The sequence below is a fragment of the Zeus faber genome, assembly GCF_960531495.2.
Source record: "Zeus faber genome assembly, chromosome: 18".
NCBI classification, from domain to species: domain Eukaryota; kingdom Metazoa; phylum Chordata; class Actinopteri; order Zeiformes; family Zeidae; genus Zeus; species Zeus faber.
In genome coordinates, this window is record NC_137210.1 from 8,262,513 (window position 1) to 8,285,830 (window position 23,318).

The following is a 23,318-nucleotide window of genomic DNA, read 5'->3' on the forward strand; positions in this document are numbered from 1 at the left end:
TAACGTTACGCAAAATGTTGATCCCCCCCCCACCCCCACACACACACACACACCAAATCAGTAATTAATGTGGAAGGTTCTGCCGGAAAACATGAAAATAAAAAAAAAGGTAACAGCATAGCACCGAGTCAGTTACAATAATCTGTTTTTAATATACTTGGAACAAAGAAGATTTTTTTTGTTTTAAATCACATTTATTTACAGAGCTCTATGTACAGTGACCAAAGAAACGCAGTATAATTACAATAGGGGGGTGGGGTGGGGGTTATAGCAGATCGTCACAGAAGACTTTCCTTCAAACGAATCGGACAAATTAAGTCGATAAGGAGTTTCTTTCTTTAATTCGTTTACTCCGAGACCTACGGTACGTGTGCATAGCTCAGACACGGACAGGATAGATAGATACACATACAGTACATGGACAGATAAGACAATAGTTAGACATTGTCCACTGGCTCATACTTATTCAGAATCGTACTTGGTCAGACAAGCTCTCATATGAGGTGATACACACCGAGTCAAAGTACAGTACTTTGCAGTCGTCAGGCAACTCCCACCGGTCCACACACACACACACACACACACACACACACACACACACACACACACACACACACACACACACACACACACACACACACACACACACACACACACACACACACACACACACAGGTGTGTCTAAATGAAATGTTTTGGGGGGGGGGGCAGAGGTGACTGAAACAGGGGTTTGGCAACGCGTGGCCCTGCAAAGCATCATGGGACGGCGAAACATTCAGTCACTCCAAACGAATGGGGGTCAATATATAGAACTATAGACTTTCTTCCAATGAGCTATACACAAAGTATGGCAAAGATAAAAATTGGGGTGGGGTTAGGTGAGGGGGCGGGTCGCAGAGGTCGGATGTCCTTCGTTCTTCACTTCTTCGTCTACTTCACGGTATCTCGAGAGATGCTAAAGTGTCATGCTTGTGGGGGGGGGTGAAGAGGGGCGAGAGAGAGGGAGACAGAGGCCCACGCAGAGAGCCCGTCCCGGGACCTCCCTCCCACTTGGTGCTCAAGCCCAGCTGAGTCTGTCCGGGTGTGGGTGGGGTCGGAGGGGTGGGGTGGGCAATGGGGGTGGGTGGGCTAGGTTCCAGTGGGACCCAGCATGCAGGCCTACAGGTCAGAGTTGAAAACAAAATCCAGGTCCAGAAGGTAACATACCCGCCATGTTTTCCCTCCAGTCACGCAATGATCAGCTGATTGGACCTCTGTCTGGCTGCCGATTAGTAAATCCACATAGTTGACTCAAAATCCCGGGGTGGGATTTTACTTTCTGAACCCGGATTTTCCACCTTTGCCTACAGGACATCGGTGGGTAGGGGGGTTGTCAGGAGAGATTTAGGGAAGTGGTGGTGGTGGGGGTCCGGACCACCACTAAGGTCACGTGGTGTTGACCTCCATGATGTGGTCGTCAGTGGCGGGCAGCACCAGCACCTGGCGGGCGTGGCTGTGGTTGAACACCTGCCCGGGGCTGAAGGGCTCCAGGCGAGGCATGGGGAGCCCCCGCTGCGGCTGCTGCTCGCCGCTGCCCAGCGAGTGCACGCTACCCCGGCTGCGGATGCTCGCCGTGTCGCCCTGCACTTCATCCAGGGTCTTGTCCAGCAGCGAGAGCGTGTCGTTCTCCACGCAGCTGTCTGTGGGGTCGAAAAAAAACAAAAACGAGGAAGAATTTATCATCGGAAACTGTCTAAACCGGCACACTGTAATCATTCCATATCACAATGTCAGCTTATCTAGTAAAAATCCCATAATGAGGAATCCAAGTGAGTTCCATCACATTGAACTACAGTGTATGGGCTTAATCAAAATGCTATCTAAAATAAAAAACAAAATATAAACTCCCTGTAATATTTCAGGCAGAAATTTTACATGTTTTTTTGATCTTAATTAATTTAGACATGTATATTTACCCCCATTTTTTTTTTTATATCTACTATGACCACGTGACCATTTTATTGTGTAAAGTTAAATGTTAGATTTTATTGTATATTATCCAATTTCTCCACATGTTGCTTCAGGGCAACATGTTGCTTCAAGCACTATTTCATTAGCATCATTCACTATTATTATTCTCAAGGACTTCACGCAAAACAAATATAATACACTTTCAATGTGATCTTTATTAATTAAACTATAATATAATCTTAACCTCATTGTCTATTATTTATACTACTAAGGTATTACAGTACTTAAATGTCTGAGAATGAAATTGAAGCACCTCAAGGACCTGGTATGAATCCTGAGTATCTATCCACAAAACGGGTGATGACGCAATTCGCACACACTATTGAGATATTGTGTGATAGTATTATGTAGTTGTTTTTTCAGCCCGAAATTTAGCTTGGCCCATGAAACCTGCATTTGACACCACTATGCACCTTTTCTCCCATCAAGTGATTAATTAGGGAAACAGCACTTTGTTGTGTTTAATTGTGAAATATTACAGGAAACTTAGTGAAACAAACTGGAACTACTTCAAAAGCCCTGGCATCAAAGGAGGGCTGAAATAATCCTTCTTATCTTTTTTATTGAAAATACACTGTTTTGTACATGATGAGTAACACACTAAATGGAAACCACAAATAAGTCAGGGATGCATTATTCTATCGACAAGTGAGTTTTTGTACAAAAGGTCATGAACGTAGGTGTCAAAATAAGTTATTGTGAAATCAGCTGATAAGAAATCCCCCCAACAAAACAATCAAAGTGTCCTTGGCGGAATGTATCGAGGAAAGATTAAGCCGTCATAACAGGATACACTATTTTGTGGTCAAAATGAATGATGAGAAGATAAAACCAAATATGTTTCAACAGTATGAAGCCTGAAATATTTGAGGGAGGTTTATATATGAACTAGAACCATTTGTGATCTGATATCGTGCTTTACATTCATTTAATCTGATATTAGATAGATAGACAATAATAATAAAACAATGGAATGAAAAAGAAGAAAATGGAAATATATGGAAAATGTGGAAATATACAGTTGACTGTACACAAAATATGACAATATACACTAACCCTAATGATAAACAAAATAAATAACAATAACAAATACATGTCCCCGAAAATAATAACCGGAAACATTTGGTCATATAAAATAACTAATGAAATAAAGCTAGCAGTGAAGCAGTGAATTATATCCAATCTTTCTCATCTATTGTGACAGGATCCAGATAAAAAACCCTCCTGGGGACTCACCGGGGTCGGGCTGGATGGCTGGTGCCGCCGTGTGAGGCAGGTACTTGAACACCTTGATCTTGGGGAAGGGCAGGTGGCCGGCGAACAGGGGCATCACCTCGATCTGCACCCTGTGCGTGGCGCTGGCCGACATGGGCATGGACACCACGCCCGAGCTCTTCCCGCACACCGCCCAGTTGCTGCTGCTGTCCGCCACTGTGACCAGAACCAGGGAGACATGAGCGGCCACCCCGATATAGGCCGAGACGTTATGCGCCGAGAGAAGACGTCTCAGCAAGACGGACTGGAGTGGGGTTGAGAGTAGGGGTCATAACCTCCTCAAATCTTTACCTTCATACATGAGCTTGGTGGTCCTGAGGCCGTCCGCCTCCGTCCTGCCCTCCTCTACCAGCTCCCCGTCCATGGGTGCAGTCAGCCGCGTAACAAACACCTCCAGCCCGCAGAGGGCGCCAGAGCGACAGTGCTGCTCCCCGGTGGCGGGCAGGATCTCGGCCCGCACGCTGTACAGAGTCTGGTGGGGGTCGCATAGCGGAGTTAACGGAGAGGCGCGGCAGTGTTCCTCACACATGAAACATGTATAAATTCATAAAAAAAAAAAAAAAAAAAAAAAAAAAAAAAGAGCGATCTGCGTACGGTGACTCTCTCCAGCTGGAACTGGTAGTGGAAGGGTTTGAAGGCGGAGACGTCCTGGTCGGGCGGGGAGAAGTTGGCGGAGAAGATGCACTGGAGGCAGGAGGGCAGGTCCGTCTTCCACCGCACCTCCCACAAGCAGAACACACTCTGCTTACTGCACACCAACTGGAGACCAGGAGAAACACAATAACTCAAAGGCCCTAGATGTACGTGAGTTGACACTTAAACACATCAAATTTACCATTTAGTTAAGCCAATTATAAAAAATGTACTCAGCTGAAGTGAGCTTTGTGGTCATACATAATCATTAGTTGGACTATATACACTTGACACAGTCCCTAGCTAATGTTTCTGACATATATATTGTTATATATTTATGGACGTGCTCAAACATATAATGTAATGCGGCAAAGTCGTAGTCACATTCCATTTTCGTGGTCGTTCAGACAATACACGTCACAAGGAGGCATAAGTATAATAAACAAAAAAAACAACTTTGATTATTTCCTGTATTTGTCCGTTTGAATGGATGTTTTTTTTTTGCCAGAGGCGAATGCTTGTAGTAAAAGGATAATTAAGTTGTACTGACACTACCTGTGTTTTCCACATAGTAATTAGTAGTACAACGCGATGGGCTTGGTCGTCAACTCTCACCTTGTTGTTGCAGTGCGGTAGCAGATGGGCAAATATGTAAACATGTAATAATCTATGATCTCCATTCAATGAGTCATTTTAATTTCCTGAAGCGCCACATTCCTGCATCCATTTGTTTACACTCGCTCCCACGTGCAGACACCGTAAAGCACCGCAACGTAAAATATTGCTGTAAAGCAGTTCTGCCACTGATTTGCGACATGAGGGGCCGTATATGCAGCTGTCGTATCACGTGAGCTGAAGATCACTTGTTAATCATGGACTATGATCGAACAGGGTAAACTGCAATAACGGCGTTTCGATGTTCAACAGGATCTTTACTGGCGGATTAAAAAAAATTAAACAAATAAAAAAACAAATAGATAAATAAATATCCTTTGGCAAACAACTCCATTGATCGCCAATTGAGACTGAATCGTCAAACTGTCCAAGCCTAATACACATTAATTGAATTTAGATCATTTTTTTCAGACCGTCTGTAAATTGGCACGCTGTTGGGAACCATGTCTTTACAGTCCTGCAACATGTTGGGAGGTCTTATGCCCCCAGTGTTAACAGCTGCTTGAGTGTATGTGTGTAGGGGATGGTAGCTCAGCTCAGAGCTGGTGGTCAGAGCTAGTGATCAAAAGGTTGCTGGTTCGATCCCAGGCTCCTCCTGCTAGCATGATGTAGTGTCCTTGAGCAAGACACTTAACCCCTAATTGCTCCTGATGGCTGCGTCCGTCGGTGTTTGAACAATTTTAAGTCGCTTTGGATAAAAGCGTCTGCTAAATGAAATGTAATGTAATTTATGTCATTCTCTCGTCACCTGCTGCACTTTAGTGTTGAGGGACTGCAGCTCCAGTGAGGCATGCTGCTTCTCCGATAGCTTTAGCTCAGCCAGCTGGAAGTTCACGTCCGAAACGTTCTGCACGCACACCTGGATGTACTTCCTGATGGGGTTGGTGGGAGGGGGTCAAAGGTCACATATCACAGCGGCACCTTTCCCAGCGTTGAATTCAGGCGTAAGTGGCAAAACTGTGTGTGGGCTCACCTGTTACCGGTGGACAGCAGTGAGTGTTTGGTCTTGAAGGGGATGTAGAATGTGAGGGCCAGCAAGGTGGAGTAGATGGACCACGGGCAGTCTATCGACATCTGTGGATGAACAGGTCAAACGGATTAAGGCGGAGACGGGTTCCAGCATCCTTTTTGGTCCTGTTTTACTTTCACATCAACTCCCATGAAGAACACACCGACTGCCTGCTGCTTTCTGTGAGTTATTGCCCCAAAAGGCGGAGCCGAGCTCAACAATGACACAACAAACTGTCCCGGGCTCTTTGTTTCGGTCTCAAAACATTATTTCATTTTATAAACAGTCTACTAGGCTATTTTACGCCTTATAACTGGCAAACCACGGCACTGTATTCCTCGAAGCGCTCATAAAAATGATTACCGGTGAAAATGAACCATCACATGAAGACGGACAGTTTCAAAGTAGTTCAGTTGTTACTTTTAACGGAAAAGAATCAACACTGTTAATTCCAAACGTGTCAATAATCACAGGATAACCACAATGCTGAAATGAATAATCCATGTGCCGCCTTCCACAAGATGAAGTCATAGGCAATTTGTTGGTTGTGAACAATCATTTTAAATAACTGCCATAACAGTTGTTAGTTTGCAACTGGGTAACTCTTCAGTTCACTGAGTCTCAACTCTCACCCTCTGGTCGATGGCGATCATGGGCGTGTCCGGGTGGCTGTAGCTGCGCGGCCGGTGGCGGACCTCCCCGTTGGTCAGCCTCTCGTTGGCCGGCCGGTCGGGCCCCGGCGGGATGAGGCACAGCACCTCCAGCTGGAACTCCAGCGTGTGGTAGGGAGGGGTGGAGGGCAGGCTGATGCTGGTCACCTTCTCAGACGACTGGATGGACAGAGGGCTCTCCCCGACGCGCTCTGTGTGGAGAGGGAGGGGAAAAAAATATGTTAGTATACTACAGCTCTCCCTCCCTCCCTCTGTCCCTCCCTCTGTCCCTCCCTCTGTCCCTCCCTCCCTCTCTCACAACAAGTTAACCTCTTTGGATTAATGTATATATCTGTGTGTGTTCTGACCAGCGGCAGGGTTGAGGATGGAGGCAGTGCAGGTCGCCGAGGGCAGGATGGGCATGGTGTCCGTGTTGCTGAGCTGCAGGGCGTCGCCCTTCTTCAGCCGGTAGTGACCTGTGAGCAGCGTGAACTTCACCCTCTGCGGCAGGCCGGCCAGCAGTGGCTCTGAAACGAAAACAAAAACAAAAACAAAAACAAACAAATTTTAAAAAAGAAAAACGCATGAAGATTAATCACAAAAACTGTTTTTGCGAAATTGCTTGAAAATGGAAAATTCTGATAACAAATACAAAGGCCACAAGGTGCATTTTCTAGGAATTTGTAAGACATGGGAGAGGTATTTGATAAGGAGCTTTGCAGCAGAATCCACTACCGGAGTCAGGGAGGGATGAGGCAAAGGCATGAATTTATTTTTTTCACTTTATCATGGTAGAGCACAATAGTTTCTCAAAATTGTGTGAAACTACTAACAATGGCCAACAGATGTGGGGGCAACGAATGAAAAGCATTACTTTAAAACATTTAGCAAGCTAAATATCTCAGGGCTAGTGCTTGACCGATATCGGTATTTGTTTTTTTTCCAATGGCCGATGCCGGTATGCTATATATTTTTTTTGCATCTTAAATACAACTGTTTAATTATAATAACAAATGAGCTTCCATGAACATTATTGTCTGCATTGTCTCTGCAGTGCACTTATTTGAAATAAAAAAATAATCATCTAAATAAATGTCCACATGTAACCAAAACAATGAACTTCTGAAAATAAATAAGTAAATAAATAAATAAAAATAATCTTATGAATGCAAAAAAAAATATTGGAAAATATACAAACTAATTAAGTAATTAATTAATTAATTTAGTTGATTGTTCAATTAATTAATTAATTAATGGCATCATTAAAGTCTGGTCGGGAAATACAAAGCTTCCCTGTTACAGAAGTAGAGGATTTATTATTTACGAGCAAAGTTTTAACAAAAAAAAACTAATTTTTTTACTCAATCAAGCCCCATAGCAACCAAAAGCAACAGGTTTTTGTTTTTGTTTGTGTGTTTTTTTTTAAGTGTGAATGAGCATCGAGGTAGCAGAGCATCACTGTAGCAGTGTGTGTGTGTGACTCGCTGTCTGAGAGAAAAGAGAGCAAGGCAGCGCAGCTGCTACCGCTAAATCAATAGTGCGGAAAATGAGTATTGAAACCGTTTCAAATACTCAGAATCTATATGTATATTAAAATTGATATTTTTGACACCAGTCTGAAGACATTTTTTGTTTATCGGCATCGGGAGCGCAAGCATCACCCGGTCAACCACTAATTAATACAACAGGGAAATGATGGAGAAATTGGATTGATGACAGAACATAGCAATGGAGATTGGAGGAGCAATATTTGGTCTGTTCTGAATGCAAAAAAACCCTAAAGACCCCAGAGCTTTTCACACAGCTGGCTTGTTGATGGAACATTTCAAATTGACCGTTTTGAGCCACAGACTGACCTGACAGTGGCTCCACAGTGAGTTGCGGCTCCTGAGAGTAGACCTCGTACTGGACCACGGGGTAGATGTGGGGCTGCACAAACTGTACCTGCCCCACAGTGGCACACAGCTGACGCAGGGTGTAGGTGCCTGGGTCGCCACTCTAAGTCACAAACACAGAAAAAGGACTTTGTGAGGGAAGAAAGAAAAGCAAGTATAATAATAATAATAATAGTACAATGAAGCGTGCATTTTGCTGAAAATCAAAAATTTCAAAAGAAGCTTTCTGAAGCTCTTACCGGTGCCGTGAACACAACGCTGTTGCTCCCTGGCTCCAGCGTCACATCCTGCACCTTCAGCATCTGCCCTCCATCGTCCATGGAGAGGGCGGGGGGGCTGAGACAGTTGGGGGTGTCCAGCGAAGAGCTGCTGTCGTGGCGACGCATCACCAGGTGCGTGTTCTTGCAAACCATGCCCGTGGAGTTGAGGGAGTTGTCCGAGGGGCTGCAGTCCTGGATCTCGTCGAGCTCCAACGAGGGCCCCGCCGCCGCCGCCGAGGAGGAGGCAGAAAGGAGGCACACCGCCGAGCGACCCTGGGGAAAATGCACCGTGCCCGGGTTGGTTTGTCTCTGGGTGCCCTTGGACCTGCCGTGAGTCCCGCCCTGCTCCAGGCTGAAGTGGATGCTGGCGGCAAGCTGCTGGACCCGCACCGCCACGGGCATCAGGCAGCGCAGGCTCAGCTCCACCTCCAGGGCGGCGCCAGAGTGCACGGAGGCCGTGGCTGGACGGAACTGCAGCCGCGTGAGCTGGGCAAAGGCGGTCATGCTGAGAGCCACTTTCGGAGCTACTGAGAGACAATTTAAGATTCAATATCTATAGCAATATGAAACTTTCGTCGCTTGAAATGTGTAAATCTCCACATCAAATTCATCCACTCACAATTGTCTGTTGATTTGCTGGCAAAGGTCAGGATTTCCTGACAAAAGTGCTTCCTCTCCTCACTGGTCAGATTCTCGTCCCCTGCCAACAAGGCACTGGTCTGCAGGTAGCTGCGGCGTTCGTCAAGGAAACCGCAAACATACAGTCAGGAACAGTCAGGATCTCAGTTGGTTTGGGGAGTGGAAAAAATAAATTCATTTTGTCATTATGTTTTTAGATAACTGCAATGTCCAAGGATACTCCTCGGTCCGTCCCAACAGCTTTTGACACTCGGCGATCTGTTTCCTGGTGTGAGTGACGGGCAGGCTCCACCCCTCCGACACGTACGACCTCAGAGCGTCCTGCAAGAAGCCCTCCGCCCGCTCCGGGTCTCCTTTGCGCCTGATATGAACAAACACACACGCACACACACACAAACAATACAAATGACACACTCTCGGGACATTCAACTCGAGACCGATAAATCCACAGGGAAGCAATGGAGCCTTTCCTCCTCCTTACATGTAGAACTCGGCGAGGCTTTTCCCCACCAGTCTGGCCGACCGCAGCCGGCTGATGGCCTTGTACATCTCCATAGCAGCGTGGGACAGCTCCTGGTGGACAATGGACAGATCAAAGGAACCTTTAAAGTACAGGGGGGAAATAGCTCTCACTTCCTGTAAAATCTGTTCCAAAATCCACTCAAGGGTTCCCAAGTGGGTCCCATCCCAATGACACTTACCAGATAGTGCCTCTCAAAGGCCTCTGTGGACGATAAGGCCTTTTTCAACTTTTTGTAAGGGCTCTGCAGACTGAGGGCTGAGGGAGGGAACACACAATAAGACGTTTATGAAGAAATTGAACAAACTTGAACACAAGGGCTTCATTGTAGAGCAAATAAGCCGTGGTGTTTTTTCCAGTCTAGAATGTGACCGGACTGATAAGCTTTTGTAGCGTTTCGTTTAAGGGGACCCATTATGCTTTTCCTAATTTTGTGTCATATATATATATATAATGATACGATGTGGGATGTTCATATTAGACGTGGCCAAAGTGTCAAATAATGAGGTAAACGCAAAAGGCTCAGGCTTCCAACCGCTCAGTTTTCAATGTTTTTTTCCCTACTCTCTGCACGTCATCTCAACACGGATTTCTTTATATGGTCATCTGCTCCATTTTACATGTTTACAGTTTACATGAAACAAAAAATTCCCGCGTGCGAGAATGCCGGCCATCTTTATACCCTGTTCTCTTGCTATCTTCACACTGTTACTGTAGCATAGAGCCACACATAACATTCTTTTTGTCCCGGCAGGGCTGCCATCCACATTCACCTTGGCTTTCACAAAGGGTGGAGGGATATCCGGTGGACCTCTACTACCTTATGGACTTGTCCTATTCGATGGATGACGACCTGAGAAATGTCAAAGGGCCTCAGACAGGACCTTTTCGCAGCTTTGAAGAGCATCACTGAACACGGTCAAATAGGTGACTAAAGCATTTATTTATCTAGACTTTATCTAATCTAGACTCCCCCGGAAGGAAGCCTCGATGCCATGTTGCAGGCAGTTGTCTGTGAGGTAAAGTTGCCTTGATTTTGAATGAGGACACCTTCAGACCTTTAGACCAAAAGCTGTCACATTGGTTTCCACGCCCAACTACTGATCCCAAACACCTGTTTGACAGGACAAAGTAGGCTGGAGAAACAGCAGCACCTGCTTGATTGTCCTTACCACCGACCCCGGCCCCACAAGCTTAAAGCACGGCAACTGAAGTCAAAACAAACTTTAAATTAGGCCTTGTAGATCTAATATGAGTGAAGATTCAGCAACTAGATTGCTGAGTTCTTGCCTCAAATTTGTTCAGAAACTGATTTTGGTGCACTGTTAAGGTGACATTGGTCATTACCACCTAACATTAATGAAGATTGCCAGTCGCTTCCCGAAACTTCCCGTAACTTAGACACAGTTACTGGGGCTGCAAAGCTGGCGCTAAGCTAAGCTAATGTATAAGCGGTGTAGGTACAATCCCTATATTGTTTAGGTAGTGATGGGGAACGCTAATGTTGATTTACCGGGATTCACTAGATTGAGAACGGACAGGGATGTTCCTCCGGTATGGGGTAAACATTGCCCCATTGTTCGGAGTGAGAGCAGCTGTTCCCTTGAATAAACAATGTATCTGTATCTGTCTCCGTCTTGCAGATAAGAAAAAAGCTGTGTTCATAGGATAAAAAGAGATCAACACAATGCGTGTAGTCAAAAAGAGGTAAAAGTGAAAACAAAGTTGAAAAAAGTAAAAGAACACTGAACTTTAGTTTAAAATGTTATGATTTGAGCATTTTTTTTTTTTAATGCTAAATGCAGTACCTTTGAAGGTTTCCAGACAATATTTGTCATTGTTTTCGGTTGTTCATTGATTTAACAATAAAAAGTAAATTTGCAAATCATGCATATTTGTCCACTTCCTTGTTGATAAGAGCATTAACAATTTGGAAACATACCTTTAAGGTACATTTTGAACAGATAAAAAATGTGACATTAATTTGCAATTAACTACAGACAATCATGAGATTAATCGTGATTAAATATTTTAATTGACAGTCCTACTGAAAATATAAGGGGACTAAAAATGGCAACCATATTTTCAGTTTTGGCAACCAAAAGCTGATGTCTGGTTGCCAGCCTGGCAACCACTTTTAAAAGTTAGTGTTGAGCCCTGGTGTCTCTAGTTTTACGCTGCCTTCTTGGCCAGGGCTCTCTTACAAAAGAGATTTTGATCCCAATGAGACTTTTCTGGTAAATAAAGGTTACAAAAAAACATGAATCTTTGACGGGGCCCCAGGTCTGCATCAGGTTAATGGTTAATGGTTAATGCGGCCTCGCTCAGGCTGACCAACTGGAGAGATTATTATGGCGGGTTGGAAACATCCATTGCTAAAAGTGGAACATGGATCGAAAAAAGTTGTGTCGTCCTACTCGTCTCGGGTCTCTCGTCGCCCAGGCCGGCCAGCAGGTCCACGGTTCTGTTCAGGTCCTCCGAGGTCGGGCCCTTTTCCGAGACCAGGCCGCACAGCTCACCGAGGGACTTCAGCTTTGTAGGGCAGAGAGAGTTGTGGAAAAATAAGTCAAAGTTTTATTTTTTTTAATGCTTAAACGTCTTTATTGTAAAGGGAACCTACCATAGGTACAAGGAATCAAAATAATACAACAGAAATGCTCAAATATACAGTTTTAAACTAAAGGGCCAATAAGGGCCATTTGAAGATATTAAGGCAACTAGAAGAGTAGGAACTACAAGCATATACATATCCAAAACGTGGTAAGGAAAACAAAAACGGTCAAAACAACGAGGAAGGACTTAAAGGAATTAAAGTCAACGACAGTGAGTGATAAAGCTGCCGTCACCTTGTCGGTGGCGTAGGCCCACAGGCCGACCGTGTGGGAGCAGTTGGCAGCCAGCTGGGCTTGGTCGCAGCAGCCCTCTATCCTATGCAGGACCTCCAGGCAGCTGAGGAACACCCAGCAGTCCAGCGCCCCCTCCAGCACCGACACCTTGACACCGACACAGAGTTTAGAAGATCTCTTTGACAAACCGTGAGCAAACAGACAACATATGTGACAAATAATCTCTTGAACAAGCCCAAAGCAAACACCAAGGGAAGAAGCTTTGCTGTATGCTCACAGATACGCTAATTGAGTCCCAAGTTAACCCTCCCCAGTTGGCATAAGTTGCTTGCCGTGTAGGAGAGAGAGTTAAAAAATTTAGTTTCTCTTCCCGAATAAAGCAATCCGTTCGATTGAGGTGACCTGAATGGCCCTGGAGTGTTTACTCATGAATAAAACATTTATGAATTATTCACAAAAAAAAAAAAAAAAAAAAAAAAAAAAAAAAGTATAATAAAGATTCACACTTCTCATTGCAGCTAACTGATATTCCGCATTTATGTGATGAGACTTTAACTTTGCACCTCTCCAAAGACAACGAGAGAGAGAGAGGATGGGAAGGGTGACAGAGGTGGAGAAATTTCGCAAAACGCCGCAGCCTTTAGAAAGCAACGGACGGTATTGAGGGGTTACCTCCAGCAGGCGTAGCTCCTGGATGCAGTTGTGGAGCAGCTCCAGCGCCCGCTGCGTCACCTCCCAGGGCCTCTGCAGGAAGATGAGCAGGGTGCACTGGCGGGAGAACAGGTAGCTCCTCAGGTCCAGCAGGCTGGCCTCCCCCCGCTGGATCCCGTCCCGCTTCTCCATGTCGATGGGCCGCCGCAGCAGCAGGCCGCTCCAGTTGCGAACGGGGGCGCAGAACGACCCCAGCCAGTTGGCGCCATCTGGGAGGGTGGTTGAGGAGAAATGGACCCTTCAGATGCCATGCTACTTTTTTTTTTGCTCCAAAAACATTACCACAAAATGTCTCTTGCACTTTCGCCCAGGGTTATATCTAGCGCCCTTATATGGAATAAAGGGAGGAGGGGTTTCAGAGCGTGTTGGTTGTACCTCCCGCGCCAAAGTTGAGGACATACTGGGTGAAGAGGGCGTCCAACTCGTCATATTGAACCAGGGCGTCCTCAAACTGCTGAAGCATCTCAAACACAAAGGCCAGCTCCTCCTGCGCGCACACACACACAACACACAACACACACACACACACACACACACACACAGACACTTTCTCAATATGTTGTTTTTTACCCCCCGTTACCCTCTGAGACGAGTTTGGCACCGATTTACATAATTGTATATCCTTGACAAATTAATCAGATAACTCAATGTGAATGGACGGACAACGCATACCAGATGTTTTGCAAGGGGAATGACTTTGCCTGCATTCTAACAAAGAGAGGCTCAATCTAAGAAAAGAGAAACCTTACATAACCTCAAAGCTTTTTTCTCTCCATCCCACACCTGAATTGAATAAAATAATGCGCATACACACGGTCACACATGGTCACACACAGTACCTGCACCATGAAGTAGTCGCAGAAGCTCCAGCCGGGCTGCGTGCGCTTCTCGCGGAGCGTGCGCATGTCGTCCTCGAAGCGGCCGAGGTTCTTGGTGAAGGACATGAGCAGGAGGGTGCGCAGCTTGAGCAGGAATGAGCTCCACGACTCCTGAGACCTTGACGAGTCCTTCAGTGGGTCTGACAGCACCACACACCTAAAGGTGGGGATAAGAGGGTGGTGGTGGTGAGGGGGTGGATTAACTTTGGTTGACCCCTATGGGAAGGAGAACATTTGAACGTTGTATCTCTATAATGACACAGTCCTAGAATGCATGTAGCTATTGGGAGTCATTAGCTGCCTGAGGTAGCTGCCTGCCACAGCGAGTTTAAATAAGGAAGCAGGTGAAGAGGAGGGGAAAATGGGCAATGTACAGTGGGGCAAAAAAGTATTTAGTCAGCCACCAATTGTGCAAGTTCTCCCACTTAAAAAGATGAGAGAGGCCTGTAATTTTCATCATAGGTTCACTTCGACTATGAGAGACAGAACGGGGGGAAAGAATCCAGGAAATCACATTGTAGGATTTTGAATGAATTAATTGGTCAATTCCTCGGTAAAATAAGTATTTGTTCACCTACAAACAAGCAAGATTTCTGGCTTTCACACCTGTAACTTTTTCTTTAAGAGGCTCCTCTGTCCTCCACTCGTTACCTGTATTAATGGCACCTGTTTGAACTCGTTATCAGTATAAAAGACACCTGTCCACAACCTCAAACAGTCACACTCCAAACTCCACTATGGCCAAGACCAAAGAGCTGTCAAAGGACACCAGAAACAAAATTGTAGACCTTCACCAGGCTGGGAAGACTGAATCTGCAATAGGTCAGCAGCTTGTTGTGAAGAAATCAACTGTGGGAGCAATTATTAGAAAATGGAAGACATACAAGACCACTGATAATCTCCCTCCATCTGGGGCTCCACGCAAGATCTCACTCCGTGGGGTCAAAATGATCACAAGAACGGTGAGCAAACATCCCAGAAGCACACGGGGGGACCTAGTGAATGACCTGCAGAGAGCTGGGACCAAAGTAACAAAGGCTACCACCAGTAACACACTACGCCGCCAGGGACTCAAATCCTGCAGTGCCAGACGTGTCCCCCTGCTTAAGCCAGTACATGTCCAGGCCCGTCTGAAGTTTGCTAGAGAGCATTTGGATGATCCAGAAGAGGATTGGGAGAATGTCATATGGTCAGATGAAACCAAAATAGAACTTTTTGCTAAAAGCTCAACTTGTCGTGTTTGGAGGAGAAAGAAAGCTGAGTTACATCCAAAGAACACCGTACCTACTGTGAAGCATGGGGGTGGAAACATCATGCTTTGGGGCTGTTTTTCTGCAAAGGGACCAGGACGACTGATCCCTGTAAAGGAAAGAATGAATGGGGCCATGTATCGTGAGATTTTGAGTGAAAACCTCCTTCCATCAGCAAGGGCATTGAAGATGAAACGTGGCTGGGTCTTTCAGCGTGACAATGATCCCAAACACACCGCCCGGGCAACGAAGGAGTGGCTTCGTAAGAAGCATTTCAAGGTCCTGGAGTGGCCTAGCCAGTCTCCAGATCTCAACCCCATAGAAAATCTTTGGAGGGAGTTGAAAGTCCGTGTTGCCCAGCGACAGCCCCAAAACATCACTGCTCTAGAGGAGATCTGCATGGAGGGATGGGCCAAAATACCAGCAACAGTGTGTGAAAACCTTGTGAAGACTTACAGAAAACGTTTGACCTCTGTCATTGCAAACAAAGGGTATATAACAGAGTATTGAGATGAACTTTTGTTATTGACCAAATACTTATTTTCCACCACAATTTGCAAATCAATTCTTTAAAAATCAGACAATGTGATTTTCTGGATTTTGCTTGTTTGTAGGTGACCAAATACTTATTTTACCGAGGAATTGACCAATTAATTCATTCAAAATCCTACAATGTGATTTCCTGGATTCTTTCCCCCCGTTCTGTCTCTCATAGTTGAGGTTTACCTATGATGAAAATAACAGGCCTCTCTCATCTTTTTAAGTGGGAGAACTTGCACAATTGGTGGCTGGCTAAGTACTTTTTTGCCCCACTGTATATGAGGAACTGATTTTGAACGTGCATCCTCTGTGGCAGAAGCTGAATGTGCTAAAATGTCCACTTTATACAAGGGATGTGCGATATAATAAGATACTGCATTTATTATAATCGGAAGAATTCACAATATGAGACATGCAAATGTGTGCGGACGTTATCATTTTAAAAAGGGCACCCTGCAGAACTTCCATTTATTAAGTTGGTAAGAAAAAAATAATAAAATATGGTGACCTTTAAATCCTGCACTCAGTGCTCCTGTCAAACCTACAGCGGGCCAAAATCAACCGCCCCCACCCCCTCACCCACCTGTCGTTCTGCTTGTTGCAGAAGTCGTTGCGGATCTTGTCCACGATGGAGGAGCGCGGTAGGATGTTGGTCTTGTTTTTCTTCTTGGCGTCGTTGGTCTCCACGACGACGATGACCCAGTCGACCGAGCCGTGGAGCCGCAGGCTGTTCTGCCAGCGCGTCATGTCCTCCTTCACAGAGCCTTTGTACGTCTCCGTGTCCTAGAATGTGGGGGAGATGGTTTAGTAACAGAGGATCGGGAGCGCCGAGGAATCCAATGCGGGTCTGGCGGGGATCGTGAAAGTGCGGGAGAACACCGGTTTACCACCAGATTTGGGTAGACTAAAAATCACCATTTATATAATAACTTGTATTTGAGGCACTTTTGATCCGATTACATATTTGTGATGGAACTAGACTTTAGTCGAATAAAAAAGCGACACTTTGCACATTTCTAACTGGTCAATTAGTAAATTAGTTATTTTTTCCTCGTCTGTGTTATATAGTCACAGATTTATAACTGGTTAGTCCACATAATAGTAGTTCTTCAGAAACTATGTTTAAACTGGCTTATACAGCTCAACAGTAACCTTCCACTTTTTGAACGGATCCATTTCCGGGAGGGAATTTCCCCATTCATTCACGCCATTGATGTTTCAGAAAATCCTTATATAAAGAGTTTTAAGCCTGGAACCAAGGCAACCGACTACAAGATGAATCATGACCATAAAACATTCGATTGTGGGCAAAAGTTAAAAAAAATTGGAAAATGGAGAAAAAAAAAAGGCAAAAGGTACAAGACTGTGTACATAATTATTTCAAGAATGAACAAGTAACTACTCATCCCATACACCATTGTGAATGATACCTTCCCAACGACTTCCAAAATAACGATAGTTTAGCACGCTTCTTCTTCAACCATTGTCATTATTATAGTGTTTATATTGTTAATAATAGTGTTGTAATATATTGTCATTTGTGTTGTGTGTGTGTGTTTGTATTTATACACAGTGTGTATACAGTGTTTCAGTTCAGTGGTAGCAGTAACTCACTCGCCAACAGTGACGTTCACGGGTACGTTAAACATTTCCATGGTAACAGCGAGCTCCACCAATCAGTGACGTTGCGGTCACACTGACATTGTGAACAAAACCTGTTTATCTAAAAACAAGGTTGATATCATACGGACTTGTGCGTTTACAGGAGCATATACCATAATTTACTAAACCATATTCATAGCTTGTTGTGAGTCTACCTTGGATGGTTATGAAATTATGGATAATAATCAAAATCCTCAGTTGAAAGTATGAATGGGATTTTCACTTCCGGAAACTCAATGTTAAGCTCTATAGTGTAGACGAGAGAATCTGAATCTCAGCATCAACATAAACAACAAGGCCTTATCCACTGCTATGAACCACTGCGTAGGGCGCTATACTGTACACATGCTTTATAGAGACATTGCATGTGAAAAATATAGACTGATAGCGGTTACGCTAAGAGAGAAATGTCCTGTTAAAAGAAAGGTACGGGCTGCGGCGCGTTCTAATCTAGAGACGCAGCTGTGATCTGCACGCACACTCAAGCAACATTTTAAGGAAACTGGGGATCAGTTACAACCACGATCTGGTGTCAGTGTAACACGATGAGTCTCTATATTCCTGACAGAAGCTGAGGGGGATACAGATGGTAACAGAATAATCGCTTACTGAACATGTAACCCCCGCCCCCCCCCCCCCCCGCCTGGCATGGAGCAACACAAACTCCAGGATCTTTCTAAACCGTAGCATGACACGTGTTGCCTGCTGCCACGATTCACAGAGCTGTTCATGTCTCGTCTTATAAACAAATAAACACTTCGGATGCATTCTGAGATGCAATTTGTTACAATCTACAAGCTCACCGCTAGATGCCACTAAATTCTACACACTGCACCTTTAGAGGATATATATTCGCTATATTTCAAACCAGGGCCTTATTAAAATGTTGGTTCTCCTCTACTGTTCACAGCACAACCGCGCTGAATGGTTTACTATTGAGAGACTCTGCTGCAGCTGCTGACTATGCTGATATGCAGACCAATGGGGTAAACAATTTAGTCTTAAAAAACTGTCAAATCTCCTTTTCGAAAATGGGTAGCTAGCAACATAGTCAGAAAATAGTTATGTTATACCAAAGAAAAATAAATGGCCACAAACGGTGCATCAAGTTTTTGAGGGGTTTGTTGACTCTTTTCAACTTCCGCAAATCAGCTCTTTTGGCTAGATCCATGCAAGCGTAAGAGACTAGAAACAGGAAATTGCACAGCTTCCTAGTTACAACCTAATATACTGTAGCCAATGTTGCGCTCTGGATGTACGGTGGCAAGTGCGCAAAGTAATTTTAAATACAATGTGATACTTCTGTCATAAAAAAAAATAGACGAAGACACGTGACTATAATGTTGATTCCCATTTTTGGAAACGACATTTAAGGCTTTTTGAATATTTAAATTTTGAGAATAAAGTCTTAATTGGGAGTTTCGAGTCAAAATACATTGTGAGACTACAGCCATGACGGCTCTGCTGTCATTGCGTTCAGCCCGACGCCGGCGCACGGCGTGCGGGTGCCATTGGATTCGGGCATGAACGTGCAGCGGGTTAAGGAGGCTGTCGCCCGGGAGGTCTGCTCCCAGAACCTGTCCTTCGCCTCACATATGAGTGGGGGGGTGGTGGTGATGTTCCTCAATGAGGAGCACAAGCGTGGCCCAACTGGTTGAAAACATCCTCTGTGGCCTGTTTGTGCAGGTTTCGTTGCTAATGCTGCCCTCGACCAGGGTGATGATTTCAGGAGTGCCACCTGTTCATCTCTAACAAGGTCAAATTGTAATCGTGTTTAAGATGCCACTGCTCGGGTGCAAAAACAAGGAGCTGAGATGTGCAGTCATCGTGGAGACAGGTGCTCATGCTGCTCGGCTCCTCGGAGCAGGACCCGGATATAAAGTTCAGGGTTAAACACGGTGAGGGGCATTATATGGTTTACGCTAACTCGGGGGCCACGAAATGTGTTGGGGACGTAGGGCATATGAAGTCTGGGGGCCCGTACCGGGTGTGTGCTGTCGGGAGCTGGCTGCTAGGCAGCATGACTCTCCGCAACCAGGGCCCGGTTTTTTGGCCGTGAGGAGCGGAAACGTTCCTCTGGTTTGGAGGCCGGCTTGGGGTGGTGCTGGTGAGGCTCGGAACCCAGCGAGGGTGGCATGTGGACCTCGCCCGATCTTGGCGTGGCAAGGGACAGGGGCTCTGTCCCCTCTCCATGCGCGTCCAGAAGCTACGGGGGCTCTGTGTTAGCAGAGGGAACCTGGTCCGTCTGGGAGGGGTGGGGAGACGGGGTGGTGGTGGAAACCAGAGCGCTGACTTTGTTCTCAAAATCTTGACTTAAGAGTCGAAATTGCAACTCTGAAGTTGGAATACCGACTTAATTCTCAAAAGGTTATTTCGACTTTATTCTCGAAATTCTGACTTTAAACCCCGGAATTCAGAGTTTAATGTGGGAATTCTTGGTTTATTCTCAAAACACAGGGGTACTTTTTTTGTGGGTGGCTGAAAAGCCAAGCCAAGCCAAGCCAAGCCAAGCCTTCTGAGGAAAATGTGTGTGTGTCAAAGTGACTGGTGACAGCTGCACTTCCTTAAACAACACTTCCTTTGGCTCACTATGCCAAAGCTGCTCTATCAGAAGCAGCCTGGTTCCTGAAGAGTTCCCTTTCCTTGTCTGCCTTCTTCAACCGGTTTAGTCTGTCAGATGAGTCTTTTTGCAATCATACTGTTTAGATTGATTATAAGTTCTTAATACAATTACTTCTGTATCTCGTTTCTTATATGTCTATCAGCTATAGCAGCTAGAGATGTGGTTCAATCAAAGAGTGTGGTTAGCAGCTCGATAATGCAATTCGATCCCTTTGGGATTCTCTGGATGGTTTCACAAATTATCGCCTGTTTGATTCACAGGACATGTTAAAAAGGTCTCTGTGTGTGTGTGTGTGTGTGTGTGTGTGTGTGTGTGTGTGTCTGTAAGTGTGTGTGTTAGAAAGCTCTGACTCACACAGCAGTCAGTCCAGTAGATGTGAAGGAACGGGAAGGTGAGGAGGGCTTTGTTGCCCTCTTTGGGGAGGAGCTCTTCTTTGAACTGGACAAAGTTGGCCTCGAGGTGGATCATTTTTGGTGCACGGCCATAAGTCCTATGAATGGGACACTCTTAAAATTATGACACAAACACCAATTCACTTAAAACCATAAGCAGTAAATACAAATGGGAATACAATAAAAGAAGGATAAGACCAAATGCCGTGCCAATGCCAGCAGCTACATCCAGTCAGCATTTAGACACACTCACCTCCTCCATTCCATTGGTTCCCTGGGAAGCTGTTGGGCCAGTGGGGTGTAGAGATGTGTAAACAAGCCCTGGTCTCCAGCACCTGTGAGGGCGTGCAGAGGGCAAGAGGCAATGGGGGGAGATCACTAAGTGAAAGCAGTGCACTAGCCAGCGATACCCACTGGGCGACATGGCTGCTAAAATGGTCTGTCATGCATCCAGCATGCGACGGCCTCCTGAGGCTCTACCACGCGTGCTGTAGATCTTGTAAATCCCAAAGCTGAAGTGCTACCTTGAGGAAAGAAAGTAACATTCCAGGTAAACCACTAAAACCCAATCAAATTCTACGCTATACAGCTATTTTGATTAGATTACAGATAGTTTGACCAACATCAAAATTAGACTGCTGCAAATTCACCCACTCTATTGCATGGTATGACACGTTAACCATCTTTCGCTGACAGGCTCGGATAGCTTTATCTTGGCTGTCTAGGCTTCCCCAGTCACACAAAAGCGTTGTGCGACCAACATTTGATTACCACCTAGACGATAAAAAACCCTGTTAAAACCTCACGTGGTTTAAATGACAGGGAGGAGGAATAAAAGAGCCTTTCTTAACTTGCTGCAGAGAAACTTTTAGTGTTTGGATCAGGGGGTTTTGTGAGGCGAAAAATAGTTTTAAATAAACTCTGATACTGCTGTTATTCAAAAGAGATTTTGATTCTCAAGAGAAACTTTAGTCACATGGATTGGGGTCCTTTGTGTGTGTGACAGTATAATGTGTCAAAAGCATTACATCATGGCCCTAGATAAACACGCAAGGTAATCGTCAACTCAAACAGCTTGTCATTTCACGCAAGCATGAATACATGAGGCAAGGTCTCACTGCTCAAGGCTATGGCTTGTGCAATTTTTGGTGTTTGGATACTTGTCATGAGCTACTGAGCTCAAAGCTGTCGCGATCATGTTTCTCATCATTGTCTCTCATGATGTCTTATCGTTTCAGTTGGCGATTTATTTTTTTGATACTGTAATAATACACACGCACCTCTGGCACTGTACATTAGACTATAACCATGGAGGTCAAACAGATAATTTTGCTCCACTTCACCAAAGAAACAACTTCTTGCAACATTTCTAACATTTGTTTTAAATCCCTGCTAAATTTGGAAGGAAACACAATAACAGAATCGAACGATTATACAATGTGATCGCGATCAGCTCAAATAATTGGGATCAGGCCACTATGTAATATTTGTGACAGTGCTAAATGGGCGCAGGTGTTTCACCCCCCCCTCCCACACACACACACACATACACACACACACACAGACACGCACACACACTACTGCTGCTGCTGAAGTATACTTTCCCCTGAATAACACTGGTGATTCTATGGAGATGGTATCTTTACTGCCATGCAATAATCCATGTGACTTGTGAAACACATTCACATGCAACCCGCAGCTTCTAAGCAGACAGCCACCGCGGCGTGGTAGCTTTGGACCATCTGATCCCGAAAATGGAGCAGCCCCGTGTTGTAAAGTGGAAACCGGCTCCACCGGTGGGGTCAATTCTTAAAATAACCTTTCTGAGAAGCTCGCACGGAGTGCCAGCGGAGGGGATTTTAGAATGGCGGCACCGGTAACCGCACGACCGTAGGCACACGGGTGACCACGGTGGGAGGAGAAACGCTGTGATGATCCAGCGGGAGCAAGGTGACAGCAGGTACAGCCCGAGCCGCAGCAGCAGCAGCAGCAGCAGCAAGCAGCCGTGACGTAGCAGGGGCAGCAAGGCCCAGCATACGCTGTGTAATAGCTGCTTCATTACTTAAGCACCCCCCCCCCCCCAAAAAAAAAAAAAACGTTTATAGCGGGTACGTGTGTGTGAAGAGCGGCGTTCGGGGCGCCAACACGACGCTCAGTCGCAGCTTTCAACGAGCACATAGGCCGACATCACGCTCAAGACGCCGCTTGCTAGCAGCCGCTAGCTTAGCTCGGCTAGCTAGCTGTCAAGAAAGGAAACAAGCGCAACGTCTCCACAAGGAACACTCACATGTCACGATCGGCTTGTTTTCCATCGTATAAATGATAGGCTTTTCTTCTTGGGGCTCCATGTGTGTCAGCGATAGCCCCCCATGAAAATGACGTCGGATTCGGCGTTGTTGTGAGTGAGTGCTGGTGCGTGTGTGTTTGCATGTATGCGTGTACGCGTGTGTGTGTGTGTGTGTGTGTGTGTGGCCGTGGCGGCGTTGAACCTTTTCGGGGCCTGTCCCGGCGGTACTTCCTGGAACACCTTCACGTAGCGCGTACGCGCTTGCGTGGTTAAAGGGGAGGGGCGCACACGCTCTGTTTGTGGTTAAAGGGGCAAACGCGGCGTTATTTGCCGACTTAAACCGAAAGTTGACTGTTGACTCAGGATTGAAGGTTGAAGGTTGAAGAGGTTCCTTTGTCACATACACACACAGTCGTTCATACATAGATGCAGGGAAATGTCTTTGCAACGCACCCGGAGATTATGCACAATGTTGACTATTTTGTCCTTCACTGTTTTGGTGATGTTTTACATATGCTAATAAGAACAGAAGTAATATGAAGCGCACTTTAGACAATTTAAGA

The 23,318-nt window shown here is 45.5% G+C and overlaps 1 protein-coding gene across 1 annotated transcript; it reads right to left on the bottom strand.

Moving 5' to 3' along the window:
• Positions 1-538: 538 nt before the first annotated feature.
• Positions 539-22,873, bottom strand: trappc10 (trafficking protein particle complex subunit 10). The gene is made up of 23 exons (XM_080019687.1): positions 22,756-22,873; positions 20,722-20,803; positions 20,431-20,566; positions 16,375-16,574; positions 13,963-14,158; positions 13,499-13,610; positions 13,085-13,332; positions 12,413-12,559; positions 11,984-12,098; positions 9,748-9,824; positions 9,528-9,619; positions 9,267-9,407; positions 9,027-9,136; positions 8,387-8,931; positions 8,109-8,250; positions 6,621-6,779; positions 6,235-6,464; positions 5,567-5,667; positions 5,342-5,465; positions 3,880-4,044; positions 3,577-3,757; positions 3,247-3,441; positions 539-1,679 (listed from the first exon to the last, which is right to left on the bottom strand). The coding sequence occupies exons 1-23, from the start codon at positions 22,814-22,816 to the stop codon at positions 1,426-1,428; spliced, it is 3,813 nt and encodes a 1,270-aa protein (XP_079875813.1). The 5' UTR covers positions 22,817-22,873; the 3' UTR covers positions 539-1,425.
• Positions 22,874-23,318: the final 445 nt, after the last annotated feature.

Coding starts and splice junctions, on each gene's coding strand:
- trappc10 (XM_080019687.1), bottom strand. CDS start 22,816: ATGGAGCCCCAAGAAGAAAAGCCTATCATTTATACGATGGAAAACAAG. Junction 16,575..20,430: donor TCTACTGGACTGACTGCTGT/GTGAGTCAGAGC, acceptor CCCACATTCTAG/GACACGGAGACGTACAAAGG. Junction 9,620..9,747: donor CCTTTGAGAGGCACTATCTG/GTAAGTGTCATT, acceptor ATTGTCCACCAG/GAGCTGTCCCACGCTGCTAT.